The sequence below is a fragment of the Sinocyclocheilus anshuiensis genome, unplaced genomic scaffold (genome assembly GCF_001515605.1).
Source record: "Sinocyclocheilus anshuiensis isolate Anshui unplaced genomic scaffold, SAMN03320099.WGS_v1.1 scaffold2089, whole genome shotgun sequence".
In the NCBI taxonomy this organism is placed as follows: Eukaryota; Metazoa; Chordata; class Actinopteri; order Cypriniformes; family Cyprinidae; genus Sinocyclocheilus; species Sinocyclocheilus anshuiensis.
The window spans coordinates 548,173-564,172 of NW_015549564.1; the positions used below are offsets into that span (position 1 = coordinate 548,173).

Here is a 16,000-nt window from a genome sequence, read left to right on the forward strand (position 1 = left end):
TCTATAATTCAAATCCATTTAAGGATTGTTAGGCTGCATTAATTAGGTCAACCGGAACTGGGAACACTTTCTATAACACCTGATGTACTCATTACATCGTAAGAAGAATGGCATCTACTATTAGTCTGTTTCATTCTCATTCTGAGGTCACTATAGCCACCCAGATCCAGTCCGTTTCCAGACCAGATGGTGGATCAGCACCTAGAGACAAACTCTACAGCCTGAATGTCAGCGGAGACCATGTCAACTAGAAGAGCCCCAGAGACAGATCCCATGCAAAGACTTTGTCAACTAGACGGCCATCAGGACAAGACTAAGGTAACCAGATGATCACTCTTCACAATCTGACTTGTATTGCAGCCTGGAATTTAAACACATCATGCTGGTTTCATCTAGCCAGAGGAGAACTGGCCCCCCAACTGAGCCTGGTTTCTCCCTGTTTTCTTTTTTTCCCCTCCATTTCTGTCACCAATGGAGTTTTGGTTCCTTTGGCCTTTGGCTTGCTTAGTCGGGAACACTAAAGTTCTGGCAATACTGTCAGCTTGATTGATCAAACACTATTGGAAGAGAGCTGAACTGGATGATGACATCACTGAATCAACAATGAACTGACTTTAACTGAAAAATTGACTGTTTTGTTATTGTCCTTTTGAATTACTGACAAACTATTCTCCTGTCTAACACTGTAAAGCTGCTTTGACACAATCTGTATTGTATAAAGCGCTATATAAAAAAAAAGGTGACTTGACTTGACAAGTGTGCTCCCAGCTACCAAGTATTTGGTTTCAGTACTTGTTTGTTTGTTTGTTTCATTTACCCTTAGTTTATACTAAGCATATAATGCTAGAATCATCTAATATTTGGCAAGGGTAAATGATCTGTTGTGGAAGAATTGTGTCAGCCTTACACAATATCTTACACTGAAGAAAACATAAAGAGTGAAATATTTAGCAGGAAATAATGGAGGATGGGACGCCATCTGGATTTGACTGAATAAATTGGGCTATGATCAGTATTATTTGATTTTACTGGGTCAACATTATTTTTCCTCTGCCTGCACAGTCCCGATTACACCACCAACAACAAAAAGCATTATTACACTTTAATAAAGATTGTCAAAACAAATCGATTGAATTGTGCACAACTGGACATAACTTCAAACATTTTACTTTACATTATGATTCTCTCCACATTAAAATTTGGTCTGAATTTCTTGCATTTTAAACATACCAGTATAACCTCTTTGGTATTCAGTAATAGATAATAAATGTTGTTTCTGAATGTATCAACATTAATGATAAATTAACATGTATATCAACATTAATAATAAAAATACAGCTTAATGGGGTTGGCTAATTCCAAAAATTAAAATAAATCGAATTCAAAACTCAATTTCAAACTTTGCATTTTTAAAATCTTATATTATGTTCTTATATTAAGTCTCGAGAAGCCTCTGGAAACTAAGGTAAAAATCTATGTAATAGAACATTTTCACAGTGCTTTTGTGTACTTGCATGTTGTTTCAAAGACACAATGGATCAAATGTTTTAAATCTGTTTTAAATTAGTGCTTGTTTTGGTCACCTTCAAGAGTATTATCACACGCTCATAATACTCAAAAAGATAATCACAAGTCGCCACCTGCTGGTGTGAACAGATTTAAAAGATTTGTGTCACTGGGATAAAACAAAATACCCAGTACAAGCTGTTCTACCCAAAAATGTAATGATGCAAATTACAGCAAGACTCTTAGTTAAGAAGTTCATTAATCAGTCAGAAAATCAGAATAAATTTTTTTGGTGAACATACCTGTATTCAAAAGATTTGCATTAATTGGAATAAATCAAATTCCCCACCATTAGCTGTTCAATGTATTCTGGGGTGTATAGTAGTTTGGTAATCTTGAAAATGAACACACTTATGGTGGACATGTCTCAGCCTGAGTGAAACTGACTTCCAACACCCCAGAATGGGCTCTATATGGGGTCAACTCCCAACCTTTCCTGTCAACCTCAATAAAATGGCCATTTGGTAAAACCTGGATTCTGTGGGAACTTTGTTGACTTGGAGCTCTCTACTTCCACTCACCCTTTGACAAGCTCCACGGCAATAAAATCATTCCCATCTCCACTGTTGAAGAGAATGAATCCATCACCCGAGGTAGTTTTGAACTGAAAGAAGAGGTGCATGGTGCTATAAGCCTGGAGTGTAGCAAGACCCAGATAGCTTCCTTTGGTCTTGAAGGTAACTGGATCGGCCACAATGGAGCGCATGCCAAAACGAGCATTGAGCTCGCAGAATTCGATGTCCCCATTCTTGCACATGTCAATGTAGAGGAGGCTGTTGAACTTTAGGCCTTGCAGGTGACCAATGAAGTTGGATGGAGCTGTGGAGGCAAACCGACGTTCTGTCAGGATTCCGGTCTCAATGTTACTAAACTCCAGCCGAGTGTGGTCACCATTCATCTGACCTGTGAAAGAAGAACAGGAGGTCATGGTAAAGTGATTAGTAAGTGATGGATTAATGCATTACATGGGGTCAGCTGCTGAAAAGCTGTTCTGAAAAGATTATACTGCATTCATACCTTCAGCTACATCATCATCCACCATGAGTTTGAGGTTTTTACCACGCCGCATCACTTTGACTGAGTGCCAATCATTGTCGTTCACTTTCTGGCCAGCATACAATGTCTCTGGTCCTTTACCTGAGAATGATGTGTGTCAGTTAGTGTTTACACACACTAGCCCTGCAAATCAAATTTCTGGCTTCTCAACATTTTAATAAATCATATCATGTGCAAAAAAATGTGGTTTAAATTTTCAAACTTCTGTCATCAAGATGATAGACGGCAAAAATGGTTTTACATATTATAATTGCGGTGCATCAATAGTTCCTAGGAAAATCAACATTTTTAAAAAACATGAAACAGAACTAAGGTTTGGCTGAGGTATATGTTGAATACTGTAGCTTATTCATACCACAGAAATGGTAAGTACACTAGTATGCTAGTAATTCATTCCAAACACAGTCGTGACATTTATTTTTTAAGGGTGCATTGTCATACAAATACTTAGTCTGCACTAACAGAAGTACCGGTTGAGAACACTGATTGTTGTACTAATTTACTGGTGCCATTAACATAACCTGCTCGAATATACTGAGTCTTTAAACTTCAAATTATAGAGCACGAGGCAAAGTGCCTCTCTAAAAGCATTGTAGAATTAAAATGGTTAATCAGTACTAAATTACCACTTACTTTTCAGCCATTCTGCTGTTAATTGAAGAACATGCTTAATAAACAAAAACCTTTAATTGACTCCAAAAAGCTACAGATGACTCTCTAAATGACCTGACCTGTGTGTGTATATACATCTAGAAAAGCAAGAGAGTATAGTTTTTATAGTTTAAAATGGTGAGGTATTACACCACATTATTAAAAGTCCCATCAGGATTTGATTTATACATTTGCCTTTCACCATCATTTATAGAGAAATACAAAGTCTTTTTATATCATTTATTGATAAATAAGAGTCACAGCCATATATAATTGGTGTGTGTGTGTGTGTGTGTGTGTGTGTGTGTGTGTGTGTTTTGTTTGAAATAAATGAACTTTTCCACGACATTCTAATTTATTGAGATGCACCTGTATCATTTAATTAGTTTCATCATACTGTCTTCAGTCTCCATTGTCACACAATCTTTCAGAAATCATTCTAATATGTTGTTTTGCTGCTCAGGAAAAATGTCTTATTGTTATCAATGTTGAAAACAGTTATGCCATGATATACTACTGTTCAAATATTTGGTGTGTGTGTGTGTGTGTGTGTGTGTGTGTGTGTGTCTGTGTTTTGCTTTTCTTTTAATCAACAAATCAATCACAAAAATAGGTATGTCTGTTAAGATATATAATAAATAAATAGCATACATATTTATAAATATAACCATGTAAAACATATTTAATGGTGTTAAATATATTTAATTACTATTGAATTAACAACATACAGCCCTTTATATACACAGGCTCACAGTCTTCTGTTGTAGTCAGGTAAGATGGTTCTATATTGTTAATTATTACTATTTTTAACTGAGTATTGTCAGTTCAGTGGCTATTACAATTTTTTTGAGTCAATTTTCAGAGTTTAAAATCACAGCATGGTCATGTGGTGCTACCTGTTACTTTTTTAGCCACTTATTCAGGATGGGCAAATCACTGTTGTTTGTAAATACTGGACCTTTATTATTATTATTATTATTATTATTATTATTATTATTATTATTATTATTATTATTATTATTATTATTATTATTATTATTATTATTATTATTATTATTATTATTATTATTATTATTATTATTATTATTATTATTATATAAATCATTATTATTATGTATATTATTATTATTATTATTATTATTATTATTATATAAATCATTATTATTATGTATATCAATTAGAATATAGATTGCTGGGATGAGCACACAAGTGCCCTCGAGGAAGACAGCTTTGATTCACACAGAAAACTGTTATCAAACTGTTACTTTAGTGGAGTGCAGCAGTAACCACCCACATTTTTTTTTTCATATTAATTTTCTCTATAGAGAAGAAAAACGTATTCAAAGTTGTGTCAAGTCATGAACCAAACCAATCAGCTCCAAAATTAATTACATTACAACATTTGATTTGAAGCAAACAAAGCAAGTGAAAATTATTAAAAATAAATAAATAAAAAAGGTGCAAGACTGTGTACACACAGAAATATGTAAGTATACTTATAGTAGAGTATATTGAATCAGAAACCATAGTACAATATAGGATAAAGACAAAATAAATACAAATATAATTAGATTAACAATATAGAAATTCTAACTTCAAATTTGCAATATGAGAGTAAACGGTCACAGCTGAGCCAAATTTTGCAGCAATTTCCTTTTGATGTTAACTACAATTTATCAGAATAATTTGTTACTGAATTTGAAATCACACGGATTTGTGGCTTCTACAGAAGCATATTTCAAAATGTAACATCCTCAGAGCTTATGGTAGATCTGTATTCATTTGACTAAAATCATTTATCTTTGGAGAAAAGGAATGGGATTTTACTTCTGGAACCTGAATCAATAATAATAATAATTATTTAATAATTATTATAATATATACTAATAATAATAATTTAAAATAGTCATGAAATCTTAACCTTACAAATCTCTGATGAAGAAGGGACTTTTAGATGAGTAAAAGCAGTTATACTTTTTCAGAGGAGCATCACAACATTTTTAAAACAGCATTATTTAAAAATGCTTAAATATTAACATTTAACAGCTTGTAAAACATGGACAAGGATCAAATGTTTGGACTTTATCCTTATTTATCATCCTTGTCCTTAAAAAACCCTTTGATTTAAAGGCTTAGGCTTAAATGAAATGCAAACACTAAAACTGAAATTTAAAATTTAAGAAAATTAGAGTGGTGAATTAAAAATTTCGAGCACATATGAGAAGTCATTCAGTGCTGTTTAAAAGCATCTTAAGGCAGGAATACACTACATGATTTTTGCCCAGATTTTCCCTCGATTTACAGTTTGGATAATTCGACACTATAGTTGCCAAAATTCAGAGCCAGTCTGCAGACTTGAGTTGACAGATTTTATAGAAAATCAGGTAATGCATGATGGTCACAGACTCCGATTTTTTTTTTAGCTTCAGACTATGATTACATCCCGTCGGAGGATATCATAGATGTTCGATATTTTCAGCAGATTTTAGGACGCATATTCAGTGTTGCCAACTTAGCGACTCTGTGAATATTGCAAAGTCGGTAAGTGTATGATGCCCAGTGTTTTAAAATATGTTCTGATTTTAAAAGTCGTGTCGTGTATTCCAGCCTTTAGGATGCACCTCTTAGAGCTTGCTAATAGTGTTCAGAAGAATGTTCAGAGCTGTAATCTAGGCAGAGTGATGACTTAGAAGAAATTCAATTATAAAATAGTTTTGATTTATTTAACATTTGCCGTACTTCTATTTTTGTTATTTCATAGCTTGATGACTTTACTGTTAATCTAACCCAGGGTTTCCCTAATGGGGGTTAGCAAACCCTTGGGGGTCCGTGAAGGAACTGCAGGGAGTTCGTGAGTATATGAAAAGCTAATATTTAGATTTAAAGGGGTCATATGATGCGATTTCAAGTTTTCCTTTCTCTTTTTAAGTGTTACAAGCTGTTCGTCAATAGATAAGATCCTTAAAGTTGCAAAGACTAAAGTCTCAAACCCAAAAAGATATTATTTATAAAAGTTAAGACTCGTCCACGCCCTCCTAAAACGCCTCATTCAAACACGCCCCCACATGTCTACGTCACGATATGGGAAGATTTGCATAACACCGCCCAAATGTATACGCAAAGAAAGAAGGTGTAACTTTGACTCTCGCTGTAGTATTGTTGCCGCCGCCACCATGTGTTTCGTTGTGAAAGTGAAACTACTTTGTTTGGCCTTCCAAAAGAGGACACAACTAGAAATCAGTGGATAAGTTGTATTTACAACACTGTTCCAGAACAGTTCAAACCAAATATTCAGATGTGTGCAACGCATTTTACGGAGGACGAGGACTGTTTCTTGGGAGAGCAGCCTACAATGCAGGTGTTCCGGTGAATTCAGTTCCCCTGTTTCCCCTTCAGCGCGCATGCTAACCCTATACAGTCTATGATGCTGACAAATAATGCTGACTCACAGCCTGTAAGTACGTTTTCATATTTAAAGGATTTGCCACTGATGATTCAAACGCGAGTTTTGAGCAGTGTAGAGTAGCACTTGTTATTTGTCGTTTCTCCGATCACAAATGCAGACATGGTTTTATGTTTACGCGGCGTGATGCAACGCAACGCGTAAAAAGACAGTATAAGTAATTATATAATGGGTTTTATTGGTTTTGTCTCGTCGCTCTGGCTGGACAAGGCATCACAGTATGGTAAGGGGTGTAACATTTCAGTCACACGCTTGAGGAATTCGGCCAATCACAACGCACTGGATAGCTGGCCAATCACAGCACACCTTGCTTTTCAGACCGATGAGCTTTGTAAAAATCGACGCGTTTCAGAAAGGCGGGGCATAGAGGAGAAACAATAATGTACAGTATGTGGAAAATAATGAGTTTTTTAACCTTAAACCACATAAACACATTTCATTACACCAAATACACAAAATAATGTTCTTTTAGCAATGTCATATGACCCCTTTAATTGAATATTAAAATCAATAAATCAAATTATAATCTATAGCTTATAGTGATGTGTCAAATCTTGATGCGGTTATCAGATCAAAGGCTGCAATTTAATTAATTAAGTACTGTCATTAACTGCTTCTCACAAACTCCATGTCTGTATGAGCAGTGAGTTTAATGAGTATTGGGGATGTATTTTCAACGTAGTGCACAGATGTTTACAGCATTTCACCAGCAACCCACCAGTATAAAAGCTCAAAGATTTGAAAGTGAAGAATTTAAAACATAAATTAAAACGTATTGTAATTATACTATTGTAAACTCATTGTTAAGCCTACAATTATCAAATATCATTTAAAGAAATTAATTGATTGAATTTATAATTTGCATTAGTAAATATTCTATCTGTCTTACCTGTCATGTGACCACTAACCGAAATTAGAGAACCATGAACATGCAAAAGTGTTGTTTAACTATTGAAATAATAACTGAAGTAAAAAAAATTTGGCTGACAAGAACCCCTTATCTACTCTAATAAAAATAATAATAAAAAATGGGTAGAATGAGTCCAAACGTTTATCTGGTAGTATAGGTTAGCAACACTGTTTAAGAAATAAGCTAAAACTTTGACCATCTGTGGGAAATAAACATCAATTTCATTAGCTAATGTCTGTGTTTATGTAGAACAAACTGAGTAAAAACTTACTGGTGTTACAGTTTATCCTGCCACAGTCTAGATGGGGAAGAACAAGTGACAGATGAAATCGCGTCCTTCAAGGATACAGCTGCAGACATCCAACAACAGAAACACCACCTTCCGGGGATGAGCACATGGAGCAGCAGCCATTTTGGATCATTTCCAACATCCGTTTTATCATTCCGGCCAGTATGTTTGATATGATATATCTTTTTTTTTTGTAGATTTTATTATATATGTAGATTTATATTTTTAGTATTTAATTTATATAGTAGTAATCCATATAAAATGGCTGCCTGCTCTAAGCCAAAAGGATTCATCAACTTCGGTATTCTTTATCTTTCTTTCTTTTCTTTTTTCTTTTATGAATTATTATCTCATTGGTCAAGGCACGAACTGTATGCATTTCACAGAGAACTGCAGATTTTCTTATGACAATTGGAACTGTCATCCAGGTTGGAATCCATATGGCCATTTTTATCATGTGCCATCAACCGCAACAGAAAAGTGGGAGCAAACAGCCTTGGTCCAAAATGCATTAGCACCACACAGACTTGTAGCATGTACTTCATAAAAAAAAAAAACAGACAGACTGAATGTTCTGATTGTTATTTATGCTAAGTGCATAAATGGAAAATGTCACATTTTAGCACTGAAACTGCAACTAATAAAATAATTTAGTAAATTGAAGTTATTGAATTTACTGAAATCACTATCATATTAATGTTGCAACATGTATAAGATGCTGATCATCTGGCCCTTTCTTGTGACATAGTGAGCTTATGGTTTGATATTAGTAAAAATGACTGTGTGTGTTTTGTGGGTGATGCTTTGGCCACCAGCTGCAGGTGTGCTGGATGCTCTGGTCTCAGGCTGTTTGCTTACAGGGCCGCAGGCTAAAGGCCATTGAAGGGGTGAGTACCATCTTTGAACAAGGCATGATAAATGCCGTTAAGAGCGAGGGATGGGAATGGGTAGATATTTTCCTGATAACGTGACAAAAATAGTTATACAGAAAGATGCATAACTGATTGTTAAACCCATCTTACCATATGAACAGAGCAGACACAAATACAGAAAAAATATCACAAAGAAACAGTCCTGTTCATAGCATATAATCTAGGGCTGGTGGTACATTAAACTGTCATGTATGATTTTTTTTAAGTAAATCAATTGCCATGTATGAGAATGACTGGTGCAGATGTGGTGCTTCGATCATGAGGTCAGAGGTTACGTGAGACAATGATGAGAGAGCTCATCTGTCCACATCACCCGCAGACAAAGCAAGAGAATGAAAAGCAAACAGGAGCAATCCATGCAGATCAACAAAACAATAATAATTTAGCTGTAGTGTTAGAAAGATGATAACATCCAGTAACTGGCAAATTTAAGAAATAACCCGAAGACGACGAGGAAAAGAGGGACAGAGATAGAAATATGGCAGAATACGATACCTAAATTGACGGTCAGTTTGACACGGCCGCTGTCCAGTTCTAGTCGTAGTGTGTCTGCGGACTCACGTGATGTGGCAGCCATCAACAGGCCAAAGGCACGCTGGGACATAAACCTCAGAGACACATCCTCTGCTTCTGTATGTATTACCGTCGGCATCACCACCTTCATATACATACTGCCATCGTAGCTTAGGATAGATGCCTCTGTATAGAAAACAGACACACAAAACACATAAAAAATATTAAACCTAGACCTCAAAAATAGTACTTTCACTGGACCTATTTACAATTCAAATGTGTTCAATGAGTCCTTCACACTGAGTTCAAAATATCAAACTCCAACCAGATGAGAAAAGTTTTGATATGAAAACAGCCTTATGAATGTGTTTCATGTTATTCAGTCACATCACAAATTGTTTAGTGGCTTTTACACATTTTAAGAACAAGCAACATATTATAAAATATACATATACAGTTGTGTTTGTAATGAAAATGGGCCAGAGTACTATAGAGAACAATTTACAGATCAAAAGTGGGTGGAAAATTGTCATGAAAAATGAAATGATGACATTAAATAACTAAAAAAGACTAAAACATATATGACCCCTTTAACAGAAATTAAATGCACACACACACACACACACACACACACACACACACACAGACACACACAGACACACACACACACACACACACACACACACACACAGCAAAGTCCTCCAATCACACACACACACACACACACACACACACACACAGCAAAGTCCTCCAATCTTCCTTTACTAGTACTGTAGTGGAACAAATACATTGCATCGTTTTAAATGCCCTTCTTAATTGGTCTTATAACATGCTACAGATGTCTTAATTCAACACTATCACATATATCCCTTTCTAGGGAACTCCACACTGCGTCCCCTAGGGGACACAATCGGGAATGCCATCAGCATGGCCGGTGTCTAAAGCATGTGGGAAACACTTCCAAATCTTAGGATCACGCAGCCCGTGACATCATTACCAGAGTGCCCAGAGTATAAAAGGGCACCTGTAATGCACGTCATCAGCTTTTTTGTCTTCAGAAGCCGTTTGTTTGTTCAGCGTGTGTGAAGCACTATGGAGAGCAAAAAGCAGAGCGAGCATTTTAGGAAATGTGTGCCTCCGTGTCCGAGATATTTGACACCTGAGGACACACATGACCTTTACGTTACGTTTCTCTGCGACGAGCACACGAGCACTGAACGCATTCATTGCGATTAATTTCCAATGAGGAAGCTCCGCTCTCGCCTGTCCCTATTCACGTGGGATGCAGGACATCTCACAGCTCAGGTCCCACTGCTGCCGAGGCACGGCAGAAACTCGCGTTGTGGGGATCGCAGGTGGAGCTTGCGGAGAAGCTTGAAATGGAACTGGATCTCTCTGGCTTTGCATACTATGGCGGTGCTGCAATCCTACCAGGCAGATCTGCTTAAGGATTTGGATGAAGGTAAGGGTTTGCCTCCTGAGGCGGTTGAAGAGCTGCACCACACTACAGATTTAGCTCACCGTGCCACTAAGCAGACAGTTGCCGCTACAGGGCGAGCAATGGCGGCAATGATGGCCATGGAGAGACATCTGTGTTTGAACTTAGCGGGATATTGGGAGGAAAGAGAAAAACATTCTTCTCAATGCTCCACTTTCACCCTCTGGGATTTTTGGCACATCCGTTATGACAGTGGTCGAGAAGTTCAGGGAAGCGAGGGCACAATCAGCTTTTGATAATACCTAAAATATCAAAATCAACTGCGGGCGGCAGATCCTTTTCCTATTTAGCTTTTCCTATTCAGTTTAAATCTAGATTAAAGACCTATCTCTTTAACTTGGCATACACGTAATACACAATCGCATTTCTATAATTCAAATCAGTTCAAGGATTGTTAGGCTGCATTTATTAGGTCAACCAGAACCGGGAACACTTCCCATAACACCCAATGTACTCACCACATCGTAAGAAGAATGGCATCTACGCTAATATTAGTCTCTTGCATTCTTATTCCGAGGTCACCGTAGCCATACGGATCCAGTCTGTATCCAGTCCAGATGGTGGATCAGCACCTAAAGACGACCTCTACAGCCCTGGATGTCAGCGGAGACCATATCAACTAGATGCGCCCTAGAGACAGATCCCCTGTGAAGACCTCATTACCTCGACGACCATCGGCACAAGACCACGGGAACCAGACAATTCCTCTGCACAATCTGACCTGTGTTGCAGCCTGGAATTAAACCACGCCATTCTGGTTTTGTCTGGCCAGAAGAGAACTGGCCCCCCCGACTGAGCCTGGTTTCTCCTAAGGTTTTTTTCTCCATTTCTGTCACCGATGGAGTTTTGGTTCCTTGCCACTGTTGCCTTTGGCTTGCTTAGTTGGGGACACTTAACTGATTGTACAGACACTATTGGAAGAGAACTGAACTGGATGATAACATCACTGAACCATCAATGAACTGACCTTAGCTGGAAAAATGACTCTGTTATTGTCTTCTTGCATCATTGACAAACTATGTTCTTGTTTAACACTGTAAAGCTGCTTTGACACAACCGGTATTGTATAAAGTGCTATACAAATAAAGGTGACTTGACTTGACTTTCAGGAGATACATTGCCCTCCGAACCAGATCCCCTCCTGGAGCCTCTGAGGGGACAGAAAATTTGCGTTGCCTCTCGTGCTCCTCCCCCATCCCAGTTTCACGAGTTCCCACTTACATATAATTGGATTGAGCAAATAGTAAGCATATTTGGCGTGCTGTCCTGAGGGAGGGCTCCGAGCTCGGAATATAGCCCGAACCTAGAGAACTCCCCCATCCACAATATGGGATGAGAATAGTTTTAGAGTGAGGAGTTGGGGTGGAGGAGGGATGCCGGAAAACTGTCGTGAGACAGAGGTAAGTTTGCTGTATATATATATATATATATACATATTGTGCTAGTTAAGATGATTAACTAACGAGTTCCACCTGTGCCGAATTGGTTGATTATCTGATCGTGCTCCTCCCGAACCTTGTTAATAAAACATCATGTAGAGCACAGAGGAAGCGCGATGCTAAGAGGATGAGGGGAGACCTCAGAGAGGTGATTGACAGGCAGCAGTCTAACGTCTCTCTTTGATGTCTCTCCTGAGCACCCCACCCCTCGGTGTGTTACTTATGTTTTTGGTGAGCTTTACGTATATTGGCAAACCACCTGCTGATGGTCCGGTCTCTCCTCCTTGAGCTGTGAGCAGGGTTTACCTCACCGCCTTAGGGTTTCAAAGTAGGGCAGTTCTCCTTTTTATGTGTGGGCGGTCTCCCCTGATCTCAGGTTATTTCCAAGCAGGCGGTCCCCTGAACTCCCCATACTTTGGGCTGGCTCCCCTACATCAGGGTTTTAAGCAGATGGCCCATTGTTTCTAGATGCATTACTGTTTGAGGACAGTTATGTTCACATCTTGGCTGAATGGGATGTCCCTCCTTTATATTTTGGCTGGGTTGCCCCATTTCCCCCCAGTTATTCAGCTTTATTGGCGTGCCCCCTTTAAATCGGTGCATGTTTGCCATTTCTTTGGTGCTCTCTCACCAGGTGGTCAGGCATACACCGAGGCATGGCGTAGTGGGTATTTTGTTCCCCATTGTGTCTCCTAGGGGATGCAGTGTGGAGTTCCCTAGAAGGGGAAGGTCTCGAGTTACGCATGTAACCATGGTTCCCCGAGAGGGAACGAGACACTGTGTCCCACCACTCCTAGGGCCTGCCTATTGGTTCCTCTCGGGGAACCATGGTTACATGCATAACTTGAGACGATCTATCTATATTTATTTATTGCCATCTGCTCCATCTATCACAACAAGTTTCTTGTCTGATTACAGAGGTGCTCCTCTGTCACACACAAGGGACATTTGTAACAAAGTCTTTCATTTGCAGCCCCATAAGAGGCCAAAACGATACAGAACAGAGCTGAGAGGGGATTATAGGAAAATTTATTAAAAAAGGCAACCAGTCGTGAAATACCTGCCTCGAGTTTTAGAGGTGAACAAAGAAGAATGTGCTTCTGGCTGAAAGAGGAGCTGACTGCCTTTGTGTAATGATGGAGGAGTCTGCATTTAACGCATGAGTCATTGTGTTGAAAATAATGTGCATTACATGCATATATAGCTGTCATGTAATATGTGATAGGACACCTTAAACATCATCATTCAGGCAGGTGGCACAAAAAAAGGAGAGGAATGTGACATTAGCAATATTAAAACATCATTACTTCAGGCTATAAGTGTTCATTATTTTGCAGTTATGAGCTGTTACAGAAATATTTAATTTATATGCAACTTAGACAGACAGACAATCAATCAATCAATCAATCAATACATAGAAAAATAAATAAATCTATTCTATCATCATTTACTTACTCTCATGTCCAAACCTCTATGACTTGCTCTGTTCTAATGTAATTTTGTACCACACTGATTTTCATTTACAAAAAAAAAATAAATAAATAAAATTATACATGTTTGGAAAGTCATATGGGTTGAGATCAACTTGATGATAAGTACTTAATTTTTTGGCTGAACTGAAAAGTGTCAAGTTGTATAATTTCTACATCAACAATTTCTCCACACTGAATTATTATTATTATGATTATTATTCATTTATCTAGTTGTTAAATCAATTTTTCTCTATTTCGTGTGTTTTATAGCTTAAAGAATTAGTTAAATGCTGTTGAAAATAGTTTCAGATGGTGTATGGCATGTCACCACAAAACATGCAAACTTTTCAAATGTATATAATGTAAAGTATTTAATACCCACCCTTACGCATCACACAATTAATTATCTGTTCCATGTAACAGTGGTTTAGGGATTGTGTCCCTTCTTGGCATCCTGGAATGGATATCATGCAAAAGTTACCAGTTCATTGTCATAGTATGAGTTGAAATTTTGGATATACATATTATACATTACTTGCACAGAAAATGCTGATAAGCCACTCTCTCATGCCAGTTAAGCAAATGTGTGATTTTCTAGTCCTTATGTTTTAGAAAATGTAACATTCAGCTTAAATTGTATTAAATTATAGTATGTATTAAATTGTAAACAAGAATATATATTCAGGCACGTTCATATCTTAAGTTAGTTCTGGAAAATAGTGAAAAGGTTTTTTATTTGATCTCCAAAATGACAGTTAATAAACAATCAGGATCCTTTACATATAGCAATATTGACCCTGTTCACGTTGAAGCACTCTGAGAACAACAGGGTTGTGTTCAAGCAACTCTATTAGCATGCATTAATTCACAAATATAACGATCAATTCTTCACATATTAGAAAACTAGTGTCCCTGCTGACGCTGTTACACACCTGCTGAGTGTCGAGGGAGCTCTTAAGCATTAATGAAGAGCATATTAACCCCCTGTCTTGAACTACTTGCTCTCTCGTTCTGATCTTAAACTGCCTTTCAAAGCAAACTGAGCAGACACTATTGCCAAGATGCTATGTCTTCCACACCATATTGAAATGTGTGCAATTGGTGTGTGTGTGTGTGTGTGTGTGCTACTTAAACACGCACACACAAATATTGCACAGCAGAGCTGGCATTTTGGGGAGATATCAACAGCTCCAAAGTTCATTTTGAATGGTAATGAGGAGATGCACGTTTTCAGGGGCTTGCTGGAAATGGAAGTTAGCAGCACTTTACATAATTACCAACCAAATTGGCAATGACGACAGGAGGGGGTGGGGGGTTATTATTTAGGAGAGTATTTCAAAAAGTAATGAGCATGAAAATACATAAAAATTGATGTAAATAAAATAGTCAATATGAAAATTATTTAAATTTAAATTTAATTAAAACCGTAAATAACAAATATATAGAAAATAATATTATACTACATAAAACATTACTATATTATTAAGTGTGTTTGAGTAGAATAGTACATTTAACAACATTATTATATAAAAAAACAATAAAAAAGTGTAAATATAAAAACACTTTAAAATGGATAAAAATTTACAGAATAAAAATAAGAATGAATTAGAACTATACAGACATTTAAAAAATGACAAAACAACAAAAGTACTACAACTTTAACTAGATCAAAGTGAAAACAGAAAATGTAAAAACAAAGTCTAATTCAAAATATTAACAAAGACAAACAAACAATAAATAAATAAATAAACAAATAAAAATATTTTATTTTTGAATATAAAACAAAAAACAAAACATGAACTGATTGGCAGGTGACAGTAACGCCTCACATGTAATCTGCATGTAATTCAGGTCATGTGACACATCCAGAGCTTTACAGAGCCAAAGGGAGATATACAGTCACCCTGCCCATCCATCCATTCAGAGGACTGCTCTTCTTAAATGCTTCTCTAAAGCATTCAAAGAACAAAAAAAGAATCTGAAACATCCCATTTCTTTTTACAAACACAAACATTTCTGTAAACATGCACAAGTCCAATTGAATATACCCTAAGACTATATTCGGATTGTGAGTTTAAAGGGGTCATATGATGCGATTTCAATTTTTCCTTTCTCTTTGGAGTGTTACAAGCTCTTGCTGCATAAAGAAGATCTGTAAAGTTGCAAAGACTAAAGTCTCAAATCCAAAGAGATATTCTTTATAAAAGTTAA

At 37.0% G+C, this 16,000-nt stretch overlaps 1 protein-coding gene across 1 annotated transcript in view; it reads right to left on the reverse strand.

The window, feature by feature from the left end:
* The window catches only part of LOC107657215 (neurexin-3b), a 375,749-nt gene that overhangs the window by 180,775 nt on the left and 178,974 nt on the right, over positions 1–16,000 (reverse strand). The window contains exons 10-12 of the mRNA XM_016445239.1: positions 9,363–9,566; positions 2,584–2,703; positions 2,088–2,469 (exon numbers count right to left, since the gene is read on the reverse strand). Of these exons, the coding sequence (XP_016300725.1) occupies positions 2,088–2,469; positions 2,584–2,703; positions 9,363–9,566 (706 nt within the window). The remainder of the gene's footprint in view (positions 1–2,087; positions 2,470–2,583; positions 2,704–9,362; positions 9,567–16,000) is intronic.